The sequence below is a fragment of the Acanthochromis polyacanthus genome, chromosome 19 (genome assembly GCF_021347895.1).
Source record: "Acanthochromis polyacanthus isolate Apoly-LR-REF ecotype Palm Island chromosome 19, KAUST_Apoly_ChrSc, whole genome shotgun sequence".
Lineage (NCBI taxonomy): Eukaryota > Metazoa > Chordata > Actinopteri > Pomacentridae > Acanthochromis > Acanthochromis polyacanthus.
The window spans coordinates 3,718,046-3,734,969 of NC_067131.1; the positions used below are offsets into that span (position 1 = coordinate 3,718,046).

Below are 16,924 nucleotides of genomic sequence, written 5' to 3' on the forward strand. Positions count from 1 at the left end.
CACACCAAATCAAAGCTTTATAACTGTCTATAATGTCGCTATATCTGCAGCTATGAGGACTTTTTAGGACATAATTAGAATACAGAATTTATCAACAACAGCAGCTGCTTCCAATGGCAGCCTGAGGCCTCATAGTCACATCTGGACCATTTACTGTTTGGAAATGTCAGACGTATTAAAAATAATCAGCCCATAATAGACCCGTTAATAGGCCACAAAACAGGAAATGTCAGTAACCTTGAACATTCATGAGGACGTTTTTACGTTTTTAATTATCTATACAGGATTAATGGTCTGTCCAGGTGAGGCTGTATGGAGTCACAGGAGTGCCAAATCAAAACATAAATAGATAAATAAATAAATGAAAGAATGTGGAAATATAAAAATAAATAAATAAATGTGGAAATATAAAGAGAAATAAATAAATAAATAAGTAAATATGGAAATATAAAGAGAAATAAATAAATAAAAGGAAAAAACAAAAAAGGTAATAGCAAAGACAAAATTTTCCTTTTTATTTATTTATTTATTTATTTCTCTTTATATTTTCACATTTATTTATTTATTTATTTATTTATTTATTTCTCTTTATATTTCCACATTTATTTATTTATTTATTTCTCTTTATATTTATTTATATTTTTATTTGGCACTCCTGTGACTCAATAAGGCTGGATAAAGGGAGAGTTTGTGAAGACAAACAGCGTCATCTTGTGGCTGAAAGAGGCAAGCGTAAAAGAAAACTGTTGATCTGCAGGTAGAAACCTCTTCTAGCACAACATGGCTCAAAACATATAAAAGAAAATGACAAATTAATAGAAAGTAAATCCCACTTTATGTCATAAAATGTTGGCAGTGAGGTCCAATAATTCAGTGGAAACAACAAGATGAAAAAAAATGTGAGCTCCAGAAAAGAAGAGATTCATATTAAAGCGTGTACATGCTTCAAAATATTAAACAATTAAACCTCCCATTTCTAAAGCTAATGGGCGTCAAACTCATCTTAGTTCAGGTTAGTTTCCTAAACTCCTAATGTTTCCTTTGTTTCAGTGTTAAAAAGTACATTTTAAGGAATTATCTCTTTACAAAACATTATGAACAACCTGAAATTTCTTAGGAAAATTAATTTAATTTCAGCAACATTGCACCTCAGTTTGTCATTTCCATGTTACAACTTTCAGATCACAGTGTGTCTACAAAGAAACAGAACATTTAGTAACAGGTATCTGGAACTGAACGATGTAGAATTTTAGTTTATGATCAAAAGACAAAAGTCAGACAGAAAAATGTAAAAAAAAAACTAAAAAAAAAACAAATCAAGACAAAATATTACAAAAATGAGACACAAAATGACAAAAATGAGAGAAACGATCCAAAACAAAACAACAGAAGGTAGACAAACAACACAAGTGAGACAACAAAAACACAAAACAATGAATAAAGTGAAACCCAAAATGACAAAAATAAGACAAACAACACAAGCGAGACAAAAATGAAACGTCAAAAACGAGAAACAAAACAACAAAAACATGAGACAAATGAGAAAAGTCTGACAAAAAAAAAAAGAGACAAAGCAACAAAAGCATAACAGTGAACTTTCCCCACTGTGGGATCAATAAAGTTTATCTTATTTTATCTTAATATTAGAAAAATGAGACAAGACAGAAACAACAAAAATGACAAAAAAAAATTAGACAAATGACAGGAAGCAAAACAAAAAAAGACAAAAAATTTAACAAAAAGTTACAAAACAACAACAAAAACGGACAAATGACAAAAATGAGACAAAAATGACAAAAAATTAAAGAAATGACAGGAAGCAAAACAAAAAAAGACAAAAAAATGTAACAAAAAGTTACAAAACAATAACAAAAATGGATAAATGACAAAAATGAGACAAAAATGACAAAAGCAAAAAACAAAATGACAAAAAAAATAGACAAACACCAAAAGGGAAATAAAAAACACAAAATGACACAAACAATACACAAAACAACGAATAAAGCAAAACACAAAATGACAAAAATGAGAAACAAAACAACAAATACATGAGACATATGACAAAAGTCAGACAAAAATCTACAAAAACAAGATGAAAGTGCAAAAATTAGAAACAAAACAACAACAGAACAATGAGCAATCTAGAATTTTACTTTCTGATCAAAACAACTTGTCATGGTCTAGAAATTATTTAAATTTATAGTTTTACTAATTTACAGTCTGCAGTTAATGTCTTCTCTGGAATGATTACAGTTTAAGGCCCAATTAGACCCTCTGGAGGACTGGTTTTAACCCGCGGGCCTCATGTTTGACACCCCTGATGTAAAGCTAATGTTCCTGAGTGTAACCGAGCCCACAGGGATCTCTGTGTTTTGCTTAAGTTCTACTTCACATGAGGTTCCACCCTGTATCTGTTCTTTAAAAGACAATAAGCTCATGATTTTGATTTATACCAAATATCAACAGACCATTTTTCTCTAAACCTAAGAAGCATTTTACTCCTCATCTCCTGAATATCACAGAATAACCCACATCTTCATCAGTCTGTTCCAAAGGCCAAGCATTTGGCATTAATGTCTGATGTTTGTTATTAATATTCACCTTTTTGTTAAACCAGGAAGTCCCATTGAGATTAGAGATCTCATTTACAAGAGAGACCTAGCTGAGGTAGCAGCCATAAAACATTTAAAGGTTGTATAAAACACACACAAGATACACAGATAAACAATAAAACAATAAATCAGTAAAACAGATCGACTGCTGTTCAAGAACAGTGATCCCCCAAGAAAAACATTGACATTCGTCCTTCACTGTATTCTATATGATTTTCTTAAAGTCATTAATGGATGTGAATGTTTGTAGGTTAAGAGTTTTAGAAGATTATTCCAAGACCGTGGTGCATGATGGGAGAACGCTGTTTAGATAAAGTCTGCTAGAACCTGAGGAACCTTCAAAAGCAACCACGTGGAGGTGCAGATGGTAACTACTAGAAGTGACAGTGAAAAGGGTGCTGAGGCATTCTGGTAGGCATTTTGACTTACGATTTCATAATTATGACTTTATATCTCTTAATTATCAGTTAGCATGTGACTTTTTGAAAAGTGGTGGAAACAGGCTCCCATATATATCTCCAGTAACGGCCAAAACTGAAATAAATGAATGGACTCCAAGAAATGACAATAGTAATAAAATAAATAAATAAAAACAAAAACAGCTGTAAAACTGTGACATTTAACTCCTGTCTTGTAGTTCCACTTATTTGTGACAGGGGGCGTCTGTGAGTCGATGCTGACAGTGTCCAGCCGTAGCAGACGCAGAAGAAGAGTTGCTGTAGTTTACTTGTTGAATGACAGCGGACTAAAGTTTTTTAGTTTCGCAGTTTGGGAAAGACTCAGCACGTTTCTGCGCCGAGTCGCAGCGTTTCTGACCCCAGACTGTGAGATTTGATCCGGAAAATGCGGGACCGAACTAAAGAATTAGGAAACGTGAGTTTGATCTGAACGGCTAACGTTAGCGCGAACAAGCTAACATGCTAACAAGTTGATTAGTGGAGTCGGATGTTAAGTTCACGTTAACTAACGGAATAAACCGGAATAAGTCACCGAAATAGCGATGTTTAGCAGCTTTCCATGGCTTACGGGCAACTTTAGAGTGGTTTTATTCCCAGCTTCCGTTTCTCCCCACAGGATAAGGGCAGGCCGGGGCAGGGCAGGGCTGCAGGTCTGAGCTCACATCTCCACTAAAACACTCACTGTTGTTGTTTGTTTTTGTGTTTGTTTGGGTTAAATGTGACTCGCAGACTGCCGAGGCTTCAGATGAGGATGAGGAGGGCAAAGCTCTGATGATCAGACCCGGAACGTCTTCAGCCAAAGAGGAGAAGGACAACGATGCTTTCTTCAAAAAGGTCAGAGTTTGATTCTGCAGCTTTTCTCATCATTATTAGCACTGAGCTGTGTTATTGTGGATTATTAACACTGGGCTGACATGGCTATATGTGTATATATTGTGATATGAGAACAGCAAAATAAAAAAAAATGAAAAGCTATTTGGAAGTATTTAAACATCCTAGAATAAACCTGCAAATCACGTGTAGATATTCTTAAATTTTATGTTGTCAATGTCATTGTGTGTAGTTTTTCTTGAGTATATTGTGTATATATTGTGTATATATCTTATGTCTTGAATTTATAGATGTGTCCTGACATTGCACATTTCCCCTTGTGGGATTAATAAAGGATATTCTACTCCAGGAGTGTTATCTTAGTTCAAGGCCCACATTCAGTCCAATCTGATCTCCGGTGATCAGTAAAATCATAATATAATAGCCTATAAATAACCTCAGTTTTAGTGTAAAAAAGTGCATTCTGGAAATGTTCACATTTATCTTTTGACAAAACATCATGAACCACCGGAAATTTCTTAAGAAAAATACATTCAATTTCAGCAACATTCAGCCTCAGTTTTTCATTTCCACGTTACAACTTCCAGTTTACAGAGTGTCTACAAAGGAACACAACATTTAGTCACAGCTGTCTGAAACTGAATGATATAGGATTTTACTTGAAAAAGCAACAAAAACAAGACAAAATATGACAAAAATGAGACACAAAATGACAAAAAATGAGAGAAACGACACAAAACAAAGCAAAAAGTTGACAAAAAAGCTACAAAGTGACCAAAAAAATGGCCAAATTACACAAACGAGACAAAAAATGGCAAAAGTGTGAAACAAAATGACAAAAATGACACACAAAACAATGACTAAAGCGAAACACAAAATGACAAAATGAGACAAACGACAGAAATCAGACAAAAAAGCAACCAAAACAAGACAAAATATTACAACAATGAGACACAAAACGACAAAAGAATAATCTAGTATTTTACTTTATGATCAAAAAAACTTGTCTTGGTCTAGAAATTATTCTAAATTTATAGTTCTACTAATTTACAATCTGCAGTTAATGTCTTCTCTGGAATGTTTCCACTCTGAGGGCCGGATTGGACCCTCTGGAGGACCGCTTTTGGCCCGCAGGCCGCATGTTTGACACCCCTGTTCTATTCTATTCTAATTGAGGTGCGTTTGCAGGGCAGTGTCTCTTTAAATACAATCTAAACCCCATTCAAAGCCTTTCTTATGGTGCAGCACGAGCAAAGCCATCTAAAATAGTCAGTCTGATATTTTGCTTGTCATGCAGAGGTCAGTGGTGCCGATTTAAACGATAAAACAAACTGTTTCCTTGTGTAGCGACACTGCAGACAGAGAACCTGTTTTTGGTCATCCTTCTGCAGTGAAACATTTCCATTTAACTGACATGGCTTTTTTTTTTTTTTTTTGCTTGCAATCAAATCTTCCTGTTCCCGTTGCTCGTCTTGCTGTGAACATGTTAAAAAAAACTCTGTCGTGCTAATGCAGCTAAAATAGAGACGTAGTGAGTCCAGGAGCCCTTAAATGGGACTAAATTATATCAGGCAGGCTTCTCTGGTAGATTAGTGACAGAAAATGAGAGCTGCGTGAGTTTTCTGTTTTTGTCAAACAGCAAAAAAAGTTGCAGTGTGAAATCTTTGCATCACTGTTTCTATAATGCAGTTTTAAATTTATAGATTTACGACTTTATAGTCTGCAGTTCATGTCTTCTTTGGGAATTTCTACACTTTCAGGGCCGGATTGGACCCTCTGGAGGACCGCTTTTGGCCCGCAGGCCGCATGTTTGACACCCCTGCTATAATTTGATAATGGAGCATGCAGGCGCTGCAGTTTAGAGGCTGAAACAATAAATTGTGCTGCCCTGATGAGGAATATCTTCCCATAAAATCCTCACATTTCTGGAAAATGGAGCAAAAGGCTTAAATGTAACCCAGACTGCTGCTTCGTTCTACGTTTGTTTTGTCAACATTTCCATCTCCGCTGATCTCAGTCTCCTTCTAGCTGCCATGAACAACAGGACCACGATGTTAAACATAGTCAGAAAATGCACCAGTTCTGACATTTTTCCTTGCAGCGTTATAGTTTTTTTTGTCCTCCTTTGTTCAGTTTTCACCGTTTAATAGATTTACAGCATGTGATGGAAAACTGTCACATGAGATAACGTCAAAAGCAACAAAGAGGACGACTGGAATTTGTAAAACCGTTGACTTCAGGTCATGATGTAGGAGGAGGGGCTTTTAAATAATAAAAATGGGCTCATCTTAGTCAAACCACCTGCACTCAGCCTCGTTTTTGAACCACACAGTGTACAATAATTAATCAAATTATCAATCAAATTGAATAAAACTTACTTAAAAAATTAGCTCCACTGTTTAATAGCCACTCCTCACACAGTCTTGGTGATTTGATGTTTTTAAAATGCAGTTTTCATTAGAAATTGATTATTTGTTCGGCCCCAGAAGATGCTGCAACTACAGCTGCCTCATAACATACTAAAATATAATCAATGAAGTGTTTATAAAATATGAGAACATATGAGGCTAACAGTTTTCAGTGATGTAAAACAACCAGCAAATTCTCCCCTTTAAAAACCCAGAACCAAAGAGTTCTGGTCCTTCTGCTCGACAGATGAGATAAACTGACAATTATTATTATTAAATTATAGATAATTGATATTTTGGTCAATTTTAGGTTATTTTGGAGCAATTTTGACTTATTTTTTTATAACATTTTGAGTCATCTTGTTGGTCTTCTGTCATTGTGGACAATGTCTGAGGAATTAAGATAATTTTTGAGTTGTTTTTGTCCAATTTTCCCCAGTTGTATTAAATTGTAAATATCAACTAATAAAATCACAGAAAAAAAAATTATTCAAAGTTTGACTATAAATTTTGGCAACTATTTACTGTTTCTAAATCAGCAAAAATAGATACATTAGATTTTGTACATTAAGGTTTGAAAAAGTTTGGACAAATTTTGAGTCTTAAGAGAATTATTGTGTCATTTTTGTCCAATTTTAAGTCATTTTGATAAATTTTGGGTTATTTTAGACAAATTTTTGGAGCAGTTTTGGTCTTTCTGCTCGATAGATGGGAAACTGACAAACAATTGTTCTGGTGATCATCTCATTGAATTATCACCTAAAAAATGTAGCTGCTTTGCTGCCTATGAATCCTGAAACTTAAACGTCTTCATCGCTTCTTCAGGTGCAAGAAATTCACGAGGGGCTGCAGAGCCTCAAGCGGATGGTGTCTGAGCTGGAGAACAAACAGAAGACGGTGCTGGGCGTGGCGCTGCCGGAGGAGAGTACGTATGATCGTTTGAGTTCAGGCACCGATCACCACCAGGAAGGGAAAATATGCAGGACGATGGCTAGAACCGTTCAAGTCTTTTACTGTTTAGCCAGAAGTAATGAGCTTATGTAGAGGACTGCTTATAAGTTTACACAAACGCAGGTAGAAGCTGGTCAGGAAACGGTTTCTCTGAACTCCTGGCCTTCATATTCATCTTAATCAGCACAGAGGACGCTCACATTGTCTCATACGGTGCCTCTGTTTCCTCAATGTTTTCCTCTTCCGTCAGGCATGAAGAAGGAGCTGCAGACTCTCAGAGAGGAGATCAAAACGTTGGCCAGTCAGATCCAGAGGAAGCTGAAGAGTGAGTATTTTATGAGTCAAGTGTTTTAAATACGGAAGGTCCTCGGTTTACGGCGTCCTCGACTTACGGCGTCAAGTCAGAACAGGTTCAGTGGAACTAGTTGGCGAGCGGAGCGGATGAATACGTCGTCACGCGGCGCTATAAGACGGCTTTGTTTATATTTGCCGCCACATTGGATTATGCTACATTCACTAACTTCTTTATGGCTCCAAACACACACAGGCTTACAGCTGCATGTATGTTTTCAGGATTGGGATTCTTCCTGTTAACATTATTTCCTGTTTTTCTGATCTTATACGTACCTCAAGTTGCCTTCTGGGGCAAAAGTTCGTACATATCGCACTTTCCTGTAGAGAGGAGTTTATTACGGTCTCATAAATAAACAACAATAATAATAGTGTCGCTATCGGCAAATATCCAAATTCAGGCATCGGGATCAGATCGTAAGTGAAAGAACGTGGATCTGTGCGTCCCTAATCGTGATGCAGGAACGGCTTTGTTTACATTTTCACCGTAGGAACAGAACTCTGATGTATGTCGAGGGTTTCCTGTATTGGTGTGTTCTGAAGTCATCTGAAATCTAATCCTCGCTGATCTTTTTGCAGATATTGAACCCAAGAAGGGAGAAGAGGATGGAAAGTACATCCCCATTAACATCCGCATGCAGCGCACACAGGTAGCCGCTTCACTTCGCTTTTATCAGCAGCTTTTAGGAAGATTACCTCCACCTTTATGGGACTTTGCTTTAGCTATGTTCTCACTTCTAATCCTAAAATATCACAATGTTTCTTGGAAATACGGAGCTGGCGTTTGTCTCCGCATGAAGCCACTTTATTCTGGAAAGAACCGTCTCTTTGTGACGCGGTTTGAAGCGAGAAACCGAGTAGAGCCCGGCAGGTTGATCGTTTCAGTCACACGGTGCCGTATGCTGCAGTGAGGAGCTTTTAGATACGCAGAAAGATGGAAGAAAGACTGAAGTGTTCAGTCATCATGTGAAGAAAAAGAGGAAATGGGAACAATAATGATATCCTGTAACCACAGTCTGAAACGACGGCTAGAAGTGAGAAAACTAAAAATGATTGCAGCGTTTATGCAGAGATGTGTTTCCTTTATGAGGCATGTGGGGAAATAAATACTTGATTAACGGGACATTTGCTCAGTTTGTTCAAAAATAGACATGTTATTCTTTTTATTCTACCAGTGTAATTAAATTATAGATATTAACTGATAAAATCCCAGAAAAAATATCTAAATTTATTTACAAGTTTTGACCGTATAATGACTCTACTTTTTACTGTATTTAAATCAGCAAAAATAAATCTATTTAAAAAAATATAAATCAGCAAAAGTAGATATAAAAATTAGTTTTTTTTGTACATTAAGATTGGAAAAAGTTTGGACAAATTTTGAGTCCTTGTAGATCATTTCTGAATCATTTTTGTCCAATTTTGGGTTATTTTTTAGAGAGGTTTAGAGTCTTTTTTAAAAAAAAATTTGAGTCATTCTGGAGATCTTCTGGCATTGTGGACAATTTCTGGGTCAGTTTGGAGAACTTTTGAGACGTTTAAGAGAATTTCTGAGTCATTTCTGTCCAATTTTAAGTCATTTTTTAAAAAAAAATCTGGAGTCATTTTGGACAATCTCTGAGTCAGTTTAGACAAGTTTGGAGTCATTTAAGAGAATTTTTGAGTCATGTTTGTCCAATATTAAGTCATTTTGGACATCTTTGGGTCATTTTAGAGAGATTTTTAGTCATTTTTGATCAATTTTGAGTCATGTTTGTCCAATATTAAGTCATTTTGGACATCTTTGGGTCATTTTAGAGAGATTTTTAGTCATTTTTGATCAATTTTGAGTCATGTTTGTCCAATATTAAGTCATTTTGGACATCTTTGGGTCATTTTAGAGATTTTTAGTCATTTTTGATCAATTTTGGGTCATTTTGGGGAGATTTTGAGTCACGTTTGTCCAATATTAAGTCATTTTGGGGAGATTTTTAAAAATGGTAAGCCATTTTTTTAAGCTAATGTTTCACAGATTTTCTCAGTTTTGTTAAATTCTAGATAGTAAAAATGTTTGGAACCTGAAGGGGAATCAGCAATAAACTGAACATAGCGGTCACTAAGGGAGGATTTAGTGCAGGACTGTTCTGTTAGATGACTTATCGGTGGCAGATTTCATCCAGATCATTCTCCTTCCAGCACGGCGTCTTGTCCAAGGAGTTTGTGGAGCTGATGGGCCACTGTAACACCATCCAGGCCCAGTACAGAGATCGCAACGTGGAGAGAATCCAGAGGCAGCTGAAAATCAGTGAGTGCACACAGCTTATCTGTGGTTTGTGGGCTTTCTGTCTCCTGCCGGCTCGGCGTAGATGCAGGTTTCAGTCTCGCGTTATCTCCTTTCTCTGTTATTTTCTGTTTAAAATGATAAGTTATATGTTGTTTAATATGCAGTCTGGTGATGAGAAGCATCATTCTGAGTCGCTGCATTCGTTTAGTCCAACATTCGGCCACAAAAAAAAACTGGATGTGATGTTTGAGATTCATGGAAAACGGCTGCTGCCTCCGAGTGTTTCCAAAGCAAAAAAGCCAAAGTTGTGCGACGTTCCAACACTCCTGGATGACGCAACAGCCCGATTTCAGTTTTAGTCAATTTGCTTCTGGGAATTTGTAAACGATTTCCAAGTCAGTTTGGAAAAGTTTTAGTCATTTAGCAGAGTCTTTGAGTCATTCTGGATAATTTGGGGTCATTTTGGTGAGATTTCAAGACATTTTTGAGAAACTTTGAGTCATTTTGGAGATTTTCTGGCACTGTGGACAATTTCTAAGTTAGTTTGGACAAATTTTGAGTCATTTAAGAGAATTTTTGAATAATTTTTGTCCAATTTTTTTGATAAATTTTGGGTTATTTTGGATATTTTGAAGAGATTTAGAGTAATTTCTGTGACATTTCTGTCCAATTTTATGTCATTTTGGGTTATTTTGATTTACTTTAGGGAGACTTTGAGGCATTTTTGACTAATTTTGAGTCATTTTGGAGATTTTCTGGTATTGTGGACAATTTTGTAAGTTCGTTTGGACAAATTTTGAGTCATTTTTGTCCAATTTTTAGTCATTCTGGGCAATTTTGGATTATTTTAAAGAGATCTGGAGTAATTTCTGAGCCATTTTGGTCCAATTTTGTGTCATTTTGGGTTATTTTGAGTTATTTTAGGGAGATTTTGAGGCATTTTTGATCAATTTTGAGTCATTCTGGAGCTCTTCTGTCATTGTGGATAACTTTTGAGCCATTCAAGAGAATTTTCGAACCATTTTTGTTTAATTTTAAATCATTTTAGGACAACTTTTGAGTATTTTTTGTGACATTTTGTGGCTGACAGAACGAGCAAAGTGAAAAATGTTTGAGATTGACTCCTGCAGTGTGTTTGAATCAGCTCTGCTTTAGAGAGAGTCACACACACCGATAGAGGAAGTGTTTTTTCCATTTTCATTCCTCTCCTGCCGCATCTCTCTGATCTTATTTCCTTCTGACTTCAGCTGGCACCAACGTGACGGATGAGGAGCTCGATTCGATGCTGGAAAGCGGCCAGACGGACGTTTTCACCCAAAACGTGAGTACGTGTGAGATGAAGGGAGGCTGAAGCCACACAAAGTCTCTGCTGCAGCCGTTTGCTACCAAAGATCGCTTTAGCACGAGTTTAGTTTGAACTTCACGCAGTTTGAAATGATTTGCTCTGCTGTCGCCTCTCTGGCTGCTCAAACCGGACAACAGATGTGGTAAGAAAACCAAGTGCAGCCCTTAGACCCCCACGTAGCCGATAGTGTGAGGAGTCCTGTCATAGAGCCTGAACCGGACGCTTCTGTTGTCTAATAAACACGTAACGCACAGATCCTGATCGACGCTAAAGCCACGAAGCAGGCGCTGAATGAGATCGAGTCACGACACGACGAGATCCTGAAGCTGGAGAGGAGCATCAGAGACCTTCACGACATGTTCCAGTACCTGGCCATGGAGGTGGAGGCTCAGGTAGAGCAGCAACCATCGGCTCCTTCACGCTGCTTCACGTCACCGACAGCGTTTGATTCTGACCGCTTTGTTCTTCTGCAGGGTGAGATGGTCGACAGGATCGAGAACAACATCAAGCAGTCGTCTAACTACGTGGAGAAAGCCAAGGAAAACACGCAACAGGCGGTTATCTATCAGCAGAAAGCACGCAAGGTAAGGCGTGCTTTAATACGCATGAAAATGGACGGTTTAACCGAGCCCGTCAAAAATGACTCAAAACCTCTCTAAAATAACCCAGAATGACTTAAAATTGGACAAAAACGGCTCAGAAATGATCTTCAAGGACTCCAAACTTGTCCAAGCTGACTCAGAGGTTGTCCACAATGCCAGAAGATCTTCAAAATGACTCAAAATCTCTCTGAAATAACCCAAAATTGTCTAAAATGACTTAACATTGGACAAAAATGACTCAAATTCTCTACAAGGAACTCAAAACTTGTCCAAGCTGATTCAGAAATTGTCTGCAATGACAGAAGATATGTCAAAAATGACTCGAAAGTTGTCAAAAATGACTCAAAACTTGTCCAAACTGACTCAGACGTTGTCCACAATGCCAGATCTCCAGAATGACTCAAGATATGTCAAAAATGACTGAAAATCTCCTTAAAATAATCCAAAAATGTCCAAAATCATATAATATTGGACAAAAATAGCTCAGAAATGATCTATAAGGACTCAAAACTTGTGCAAACTGACTCAGAAATTGTCCACAAAAACAGACAATCTCCAAAATGACTCAAAATCTCCCCAAAATAACTCAAAATGACAGAAAATTGGACAAAAATGGTTCAGAAATGATTCCACCTCTTCAGAATAACCTAAAATTATTAAAAATTGGACAAAAATGCTCTTAAATGACTCCAAACTGACTCAGAAATTGTCCACAATGACAGAAGATCTCCAGAATAACCCAAAATGACTTAAAATCTCTCTAAAATAACCCAAAATGACTTAAAATCTCTCTAAAATAACCCAAAATGACTTACACTTGGAGCTTTTCCTTCAGTATCTATGAAACTGTCAACAAATGTATGGATAAAACTCGTCAATCACAGTTCATGAATGCAACTAGGAGCAGGTTGGAAACATCAGTCGATGGAGAACAGGATTGCCTGAATATTTGTGATGCCTTTTGTTGTTGCTGGCCTCCACTGGTGCAGAGCAGGTTCTACCTGGCCCATTTCCAACATCAACATTTACACACTTTCAGACTTTGAAGCACGCTGCGGTTTAACGTCCGATGGGGCTGCCCCGCTGGGAGGTCGGGAAGCGTTTAAAAGCCGATGATTGCTTCAGAGAATAGCCAAAAAAACTCAAAGTAAAACATTAGAACGGGACCAGGAAGGTTTTCCAGCTCCTCTTGGGGCATCCCAAGAGGTCAGAAAGCACACAGTAAAACCCACAATTAGAATTTCAGGCATTAAAACATCTTTAAGTCACTATTTTACTGTGATTTAAAACTTGATTGTGTCATTTCCTGCCAGAAGAAACCTACTGGTCGAGTAAAAAGTCACTACAAAGACGTGGGGCTTAAATGTTTGTAATCTGTCCAGCATGTCCTCTAGAAAACCTCCAAGGAACCGAGGTTCTACCCTGAACTCTCACAGGAAACACTTCAGCTTTAGTTTACTGGCACTGATGGTGGTTTAGTGGTCATTTTCCAGCGTCCATCACTCAGACTTTCATTACAGGATGTTGAGTCACTAAAACGACTCATGGTAACATCCTAGTCTTGGAAACTTCCAACTGCAGACTTTTTAAAAGTATATTGCAGTAGAACGCTCTAGAACCCAACAGGAATGACCAAGTCTGTTTAGAAAGTTATAGAAGCTGGATATCCGCACTTAAATGGGTATGGAGGCAGTTTTTGTCAAAATTTCTACTTTCTAAACCACAGTAGTGGCAAGAATCCATCATTAACATCTCTTAATACTAAATCTTACCGTCTTTTGGAACCTGTTTATGACAAGAGAAGTTTTGAGTCATTTTTGAAATTCTGGAGATCTTCTGTCATTGTGGACATTTTCTGACTCAGTTTGGACAAGTTTTGAGTCATTTTTGTCTAATTTTAGGTCATTTTGGGGTTATTTTAGGGAGACTGAGTCATTTTTGGAGATCTTCTGTCATTGTGGACAAGTTTTGAGTCATTTAAGAGAATTTTTGAATCATTTTTGTCCAATTTTTTTGATCAATTTTGAGTCATTCTGGAGATCTTCTGTGGTTGTAGACATGTTTTGAGTCATTTTTGGCCAATTTTGGGTTATTTTAGGGAGATTTTCAGTCATTTTGGACAATGTCAGTCACTTTGGACAAGTAATAGGTCCTTGTAAGGAATTTCTCAGTCATTTTTGTCCAATTTTAGGGAGACAGTCAGTTTTGGAGATCTTCTCTCATTGTGGACAAGTTTTGAGTCATTTAAGATATTTTTTGAATCATTTTTGTCCTGTTTTAAGTAATTTTTTGATACATTTTTCAGTCATTTCAGAGGTCTTCTAGCATTGTAGTCAAGTTCTGAGTCTGATTAGAAAAGTTTTGATTCCTTGTAGATAATTTGAACCATTTTAGGTCATTTTGGACGATTTGGGGTTATTTTAGAGAGACTTTAAGTCTTATTTTTTTTAAAAAAATGTAGTCATTTTGGAGATCTTCTGTCATTTTGAACAATTTCTCAGTCAGGTTGGGCAAGTTTCGAGTCATTTAAGAGATAAAGTGATTTAAGGATAAAACAAAAAAGCTGTTTAACTTTTTTAACCCGTCTGTGTCTCTTCCTCTACAGAAAAAACTCTGGATCGCCATCTGCGTGGCCATCCTCATCCTCATCCTCGTCATCGCGCTGGCCACCACCTTCAGCTAGTGACAGAACCACATTACGGATTCAAAAATTCCAATTTCATGTAAATACATCAGCCCAGTGGATGTACGGGTGAATTTAGTCAGTGGTCCGTTTTGACCCTTTCATTCGTCTCTCTAACCCCTCTGTCCGCCTAACGGGCTTTTTCTGTTGCGTTCTCTGTTATTCAAACTCACGGCTTCAGTCTTTCCTGCAGCGCTGCAGGTTTTATGTCGCTTTCTCTTCTGCAAAAACAAAGAGCAGGACAGATTGAACTGTTACGTCCGTCCCCTCCCTCCTGCGTAAGAAAAAAAAAGAGGAAATCACCTCGAGCAAAGGCACAAAGCAGTATTGAAACCCAACACTGGCGCTGATCACACTGTACTCAGGAAACTGTGCGTCGACTCTTGTTGCTTCTGGAAGAATTGGAGACGTAAAGAACAATTTTCTTTTACAGGCATATATAGACTAATATAATTGTACATAACCTGTATTGCTGGGGATTAAATACTGTAAACTATATGCAGATTGTTTTTAAAACTTGAAGGTCGTTTCAGACTGATTGCGTGAAACAAATGTAAATAGTTTTTTTATTTTTTTTTTTGCTTTTTGTGAAATAACTGCTCTTTTTTCTCTTTAATTTCACAAAGGTGTCTGAGCGCTGCAGCAACAGGCCCAAGTCCCCTTTTTATTTGTCCTATCAGTTTGTATTTATGATCTGATTGAGAAAGGTTTTATAACTACAACACAGAACCGTTTGTCAAAACTGTGCCTTCTCCTTTGCATCGAGCCGGGAAAGTGACGCTGTGCACTAACATTGTCAAGAAGGGATGGAGCGAGTTTTTAATTCTGTTTATACGCGTCTAAATCCACACGTTTGCAGCCGTGAGTCCGGATCTGTTGGCGTTTTTCTTCACCAGCCTGTCACATTGTGCCGTTTAGTTTAATTCTGCAGGTAAATCTAACGTTTGCTGACCAGTAGACGCATTTAGGGACACAAACGGAAACCTGATGAGGCCACGATGTGACGAATCTGTTGGAGGAAGCCCGGTTCTCGCTGAAGTCTCTTTAGAAAAAGGCTGAAGGACGACGGAGCGGCGATTCCGCTGCTGTGGAAAAATTACGACTGTCGAATTTTGCATCTATTATTTTAATATAGGTTTGTTTTTAAAATAAAACTGCCACGTTCGATTATTCTGTGTTTGTGTTCCATCATTAACACGCCCATGGGCTTGAAAATATGCTATTTTCCTGTTAATTGACCCGTTTTAAAGTTTGAAAATGTGGGGAAAAATATAATTTTCACAGTGAAACTTCTAATGTCCACATTTTCAATTTTTGGGAAATCTTTGAATATTTGAATGTTCTTACATATTAAAAAAAAATAAAAATCCTAGAAATATCTAAAGTGATTAGATAGGAGTTAAAATTCTAATATTTTCTTAAAGAACATTAAGAAAAAAATCAACCAAAATCTAGGAAAATTCACTGGATTTTGGTTGATTTTTTTGTGAATGTTCTTTAAGAAAATATTAGAATTTTAACTCATATCTAATCACTTTAGATATTTCTAGGATTTTTTTGCAAGACTTACTATTTTTTTTTGAAAATATTTACAAAAATTTTCTTGTTAAAGTTTGGGGGATTTTTTTAAATCAAACTTTTAAGGGAAACTTTTAAGGAATTACTGGAATTTTATACCTGAAGGTTTTGCAAATTTTGAGAAATTTGGGGATTTTTTGAGACAATTAAACAATATTTTTAGTGCCTGTAAACGAAGACAACAGATGGGTTAAAGAAAATGCAAAAATGAAAACATTTATCACAGCAAGACATCATAAAAACAGAATTGTCAGATTTCCAACTTACCAACCGTCCTTGAACTGCTCATGAGTTGCTGTTCCGTCACGAAAATGAACTGGATCAAAGGTTAAATTTGGGATATTTCATCTAAACCGCTTAAATCTGCTTCCAAAAATAAACATTTTGCACCAGATTCTGTAAAAAAAATTGACTCAGGAACTACTCAGCTGAACAAGACAGCACAAAGGAGACGACGAGGGAGATTTACAGGGAAATAAAACAGAATTCATCGATGGTGAAACGTCTTTCTGAATATTTAAACTAAATAGATTCATATTTTTCGCATCGGTAACGTCTGTTGACACTTGGAAAAGTGTACGTGCCGACTCCACTTTTTTTCTTAATTTTTGTTCAGTTCATCTTTGCTTTTTCTTGTATGATTCCTAACATACTTTTGTCAAACGGCAAGAAAGAGATTTGTGAACTCTCTCTGCTTCTGGCCATGTTTGTAAACTTCCCGCAGAGGTGCAGAACTTCATGTCGCGGTGAAAAAAAACGTACGTGTTCTGCGTTTTCTCTCGCCGTGGAAGCAGCTCACTGATGAAGCAAAACAAACCTTCAACACAATGAAAAATGTCAAC

The 16,924-nt window shown here is 36.9% G+C and overlaps 1 protein-coding gene across 1 annotated transcript; it reads left to right on the forward strand.

Moving 5' to 3' along the window:
* Window positions 1–3,281: 3,281 nt before the first annotated feature.
* Window positions 3,282–15,674, forward strand: stx4 (syntaxin 4). Its single transcript, XM_022194536.2, has 10 exons — window positions 3,282–3,485; window positions 3,800–3,904; window positions 7,135–7,234; window positions 7,511–7,585; window positions 8,191–8,261; window positions 9,787–9,895; window positions 11,122–11,195; window positions 11,474–11,611; window positions 11,693–11,803; window positions 14,427–15,674. Exons 1-10 carry the CDS (start codon window positions 3,456–3,458, stop codon window positions 14,502–14,504), a joined length of 891 nt encoding a protein of 296 aa, XP_022050228.1. The 5' UTR covers window positions 3,282–3,455; the 3' UTR covers window positions 14,505–15,674.
* Window positions 15,675–16,924: the final 1,250 nt, after the last annotated feature.

Excerpts from the sequence above, each read along its gene's own strand:
- stx4 (XM_022194536.2), top strand. The coding sequence starts at position 3,456 with ATGCGGGACCGAACTAAAGAATTAGGAAAC. Across the intron at positions 7,235-7,510 it reads CGTGGCGCTGCCGGAGGAGA|GCATGAAGAAGGAGCTGCAG; the intron begins GTACGTATGATC and ends CTCTTCCGTCAG. Across the intron at positions 11,196-11,473 it reads CGGACGTTTTCACCCAAAAC|ATCCTGATCGACGCTAAAGC; the intron begins GTGAGTACGTGT and ends CGTAACGCACAG.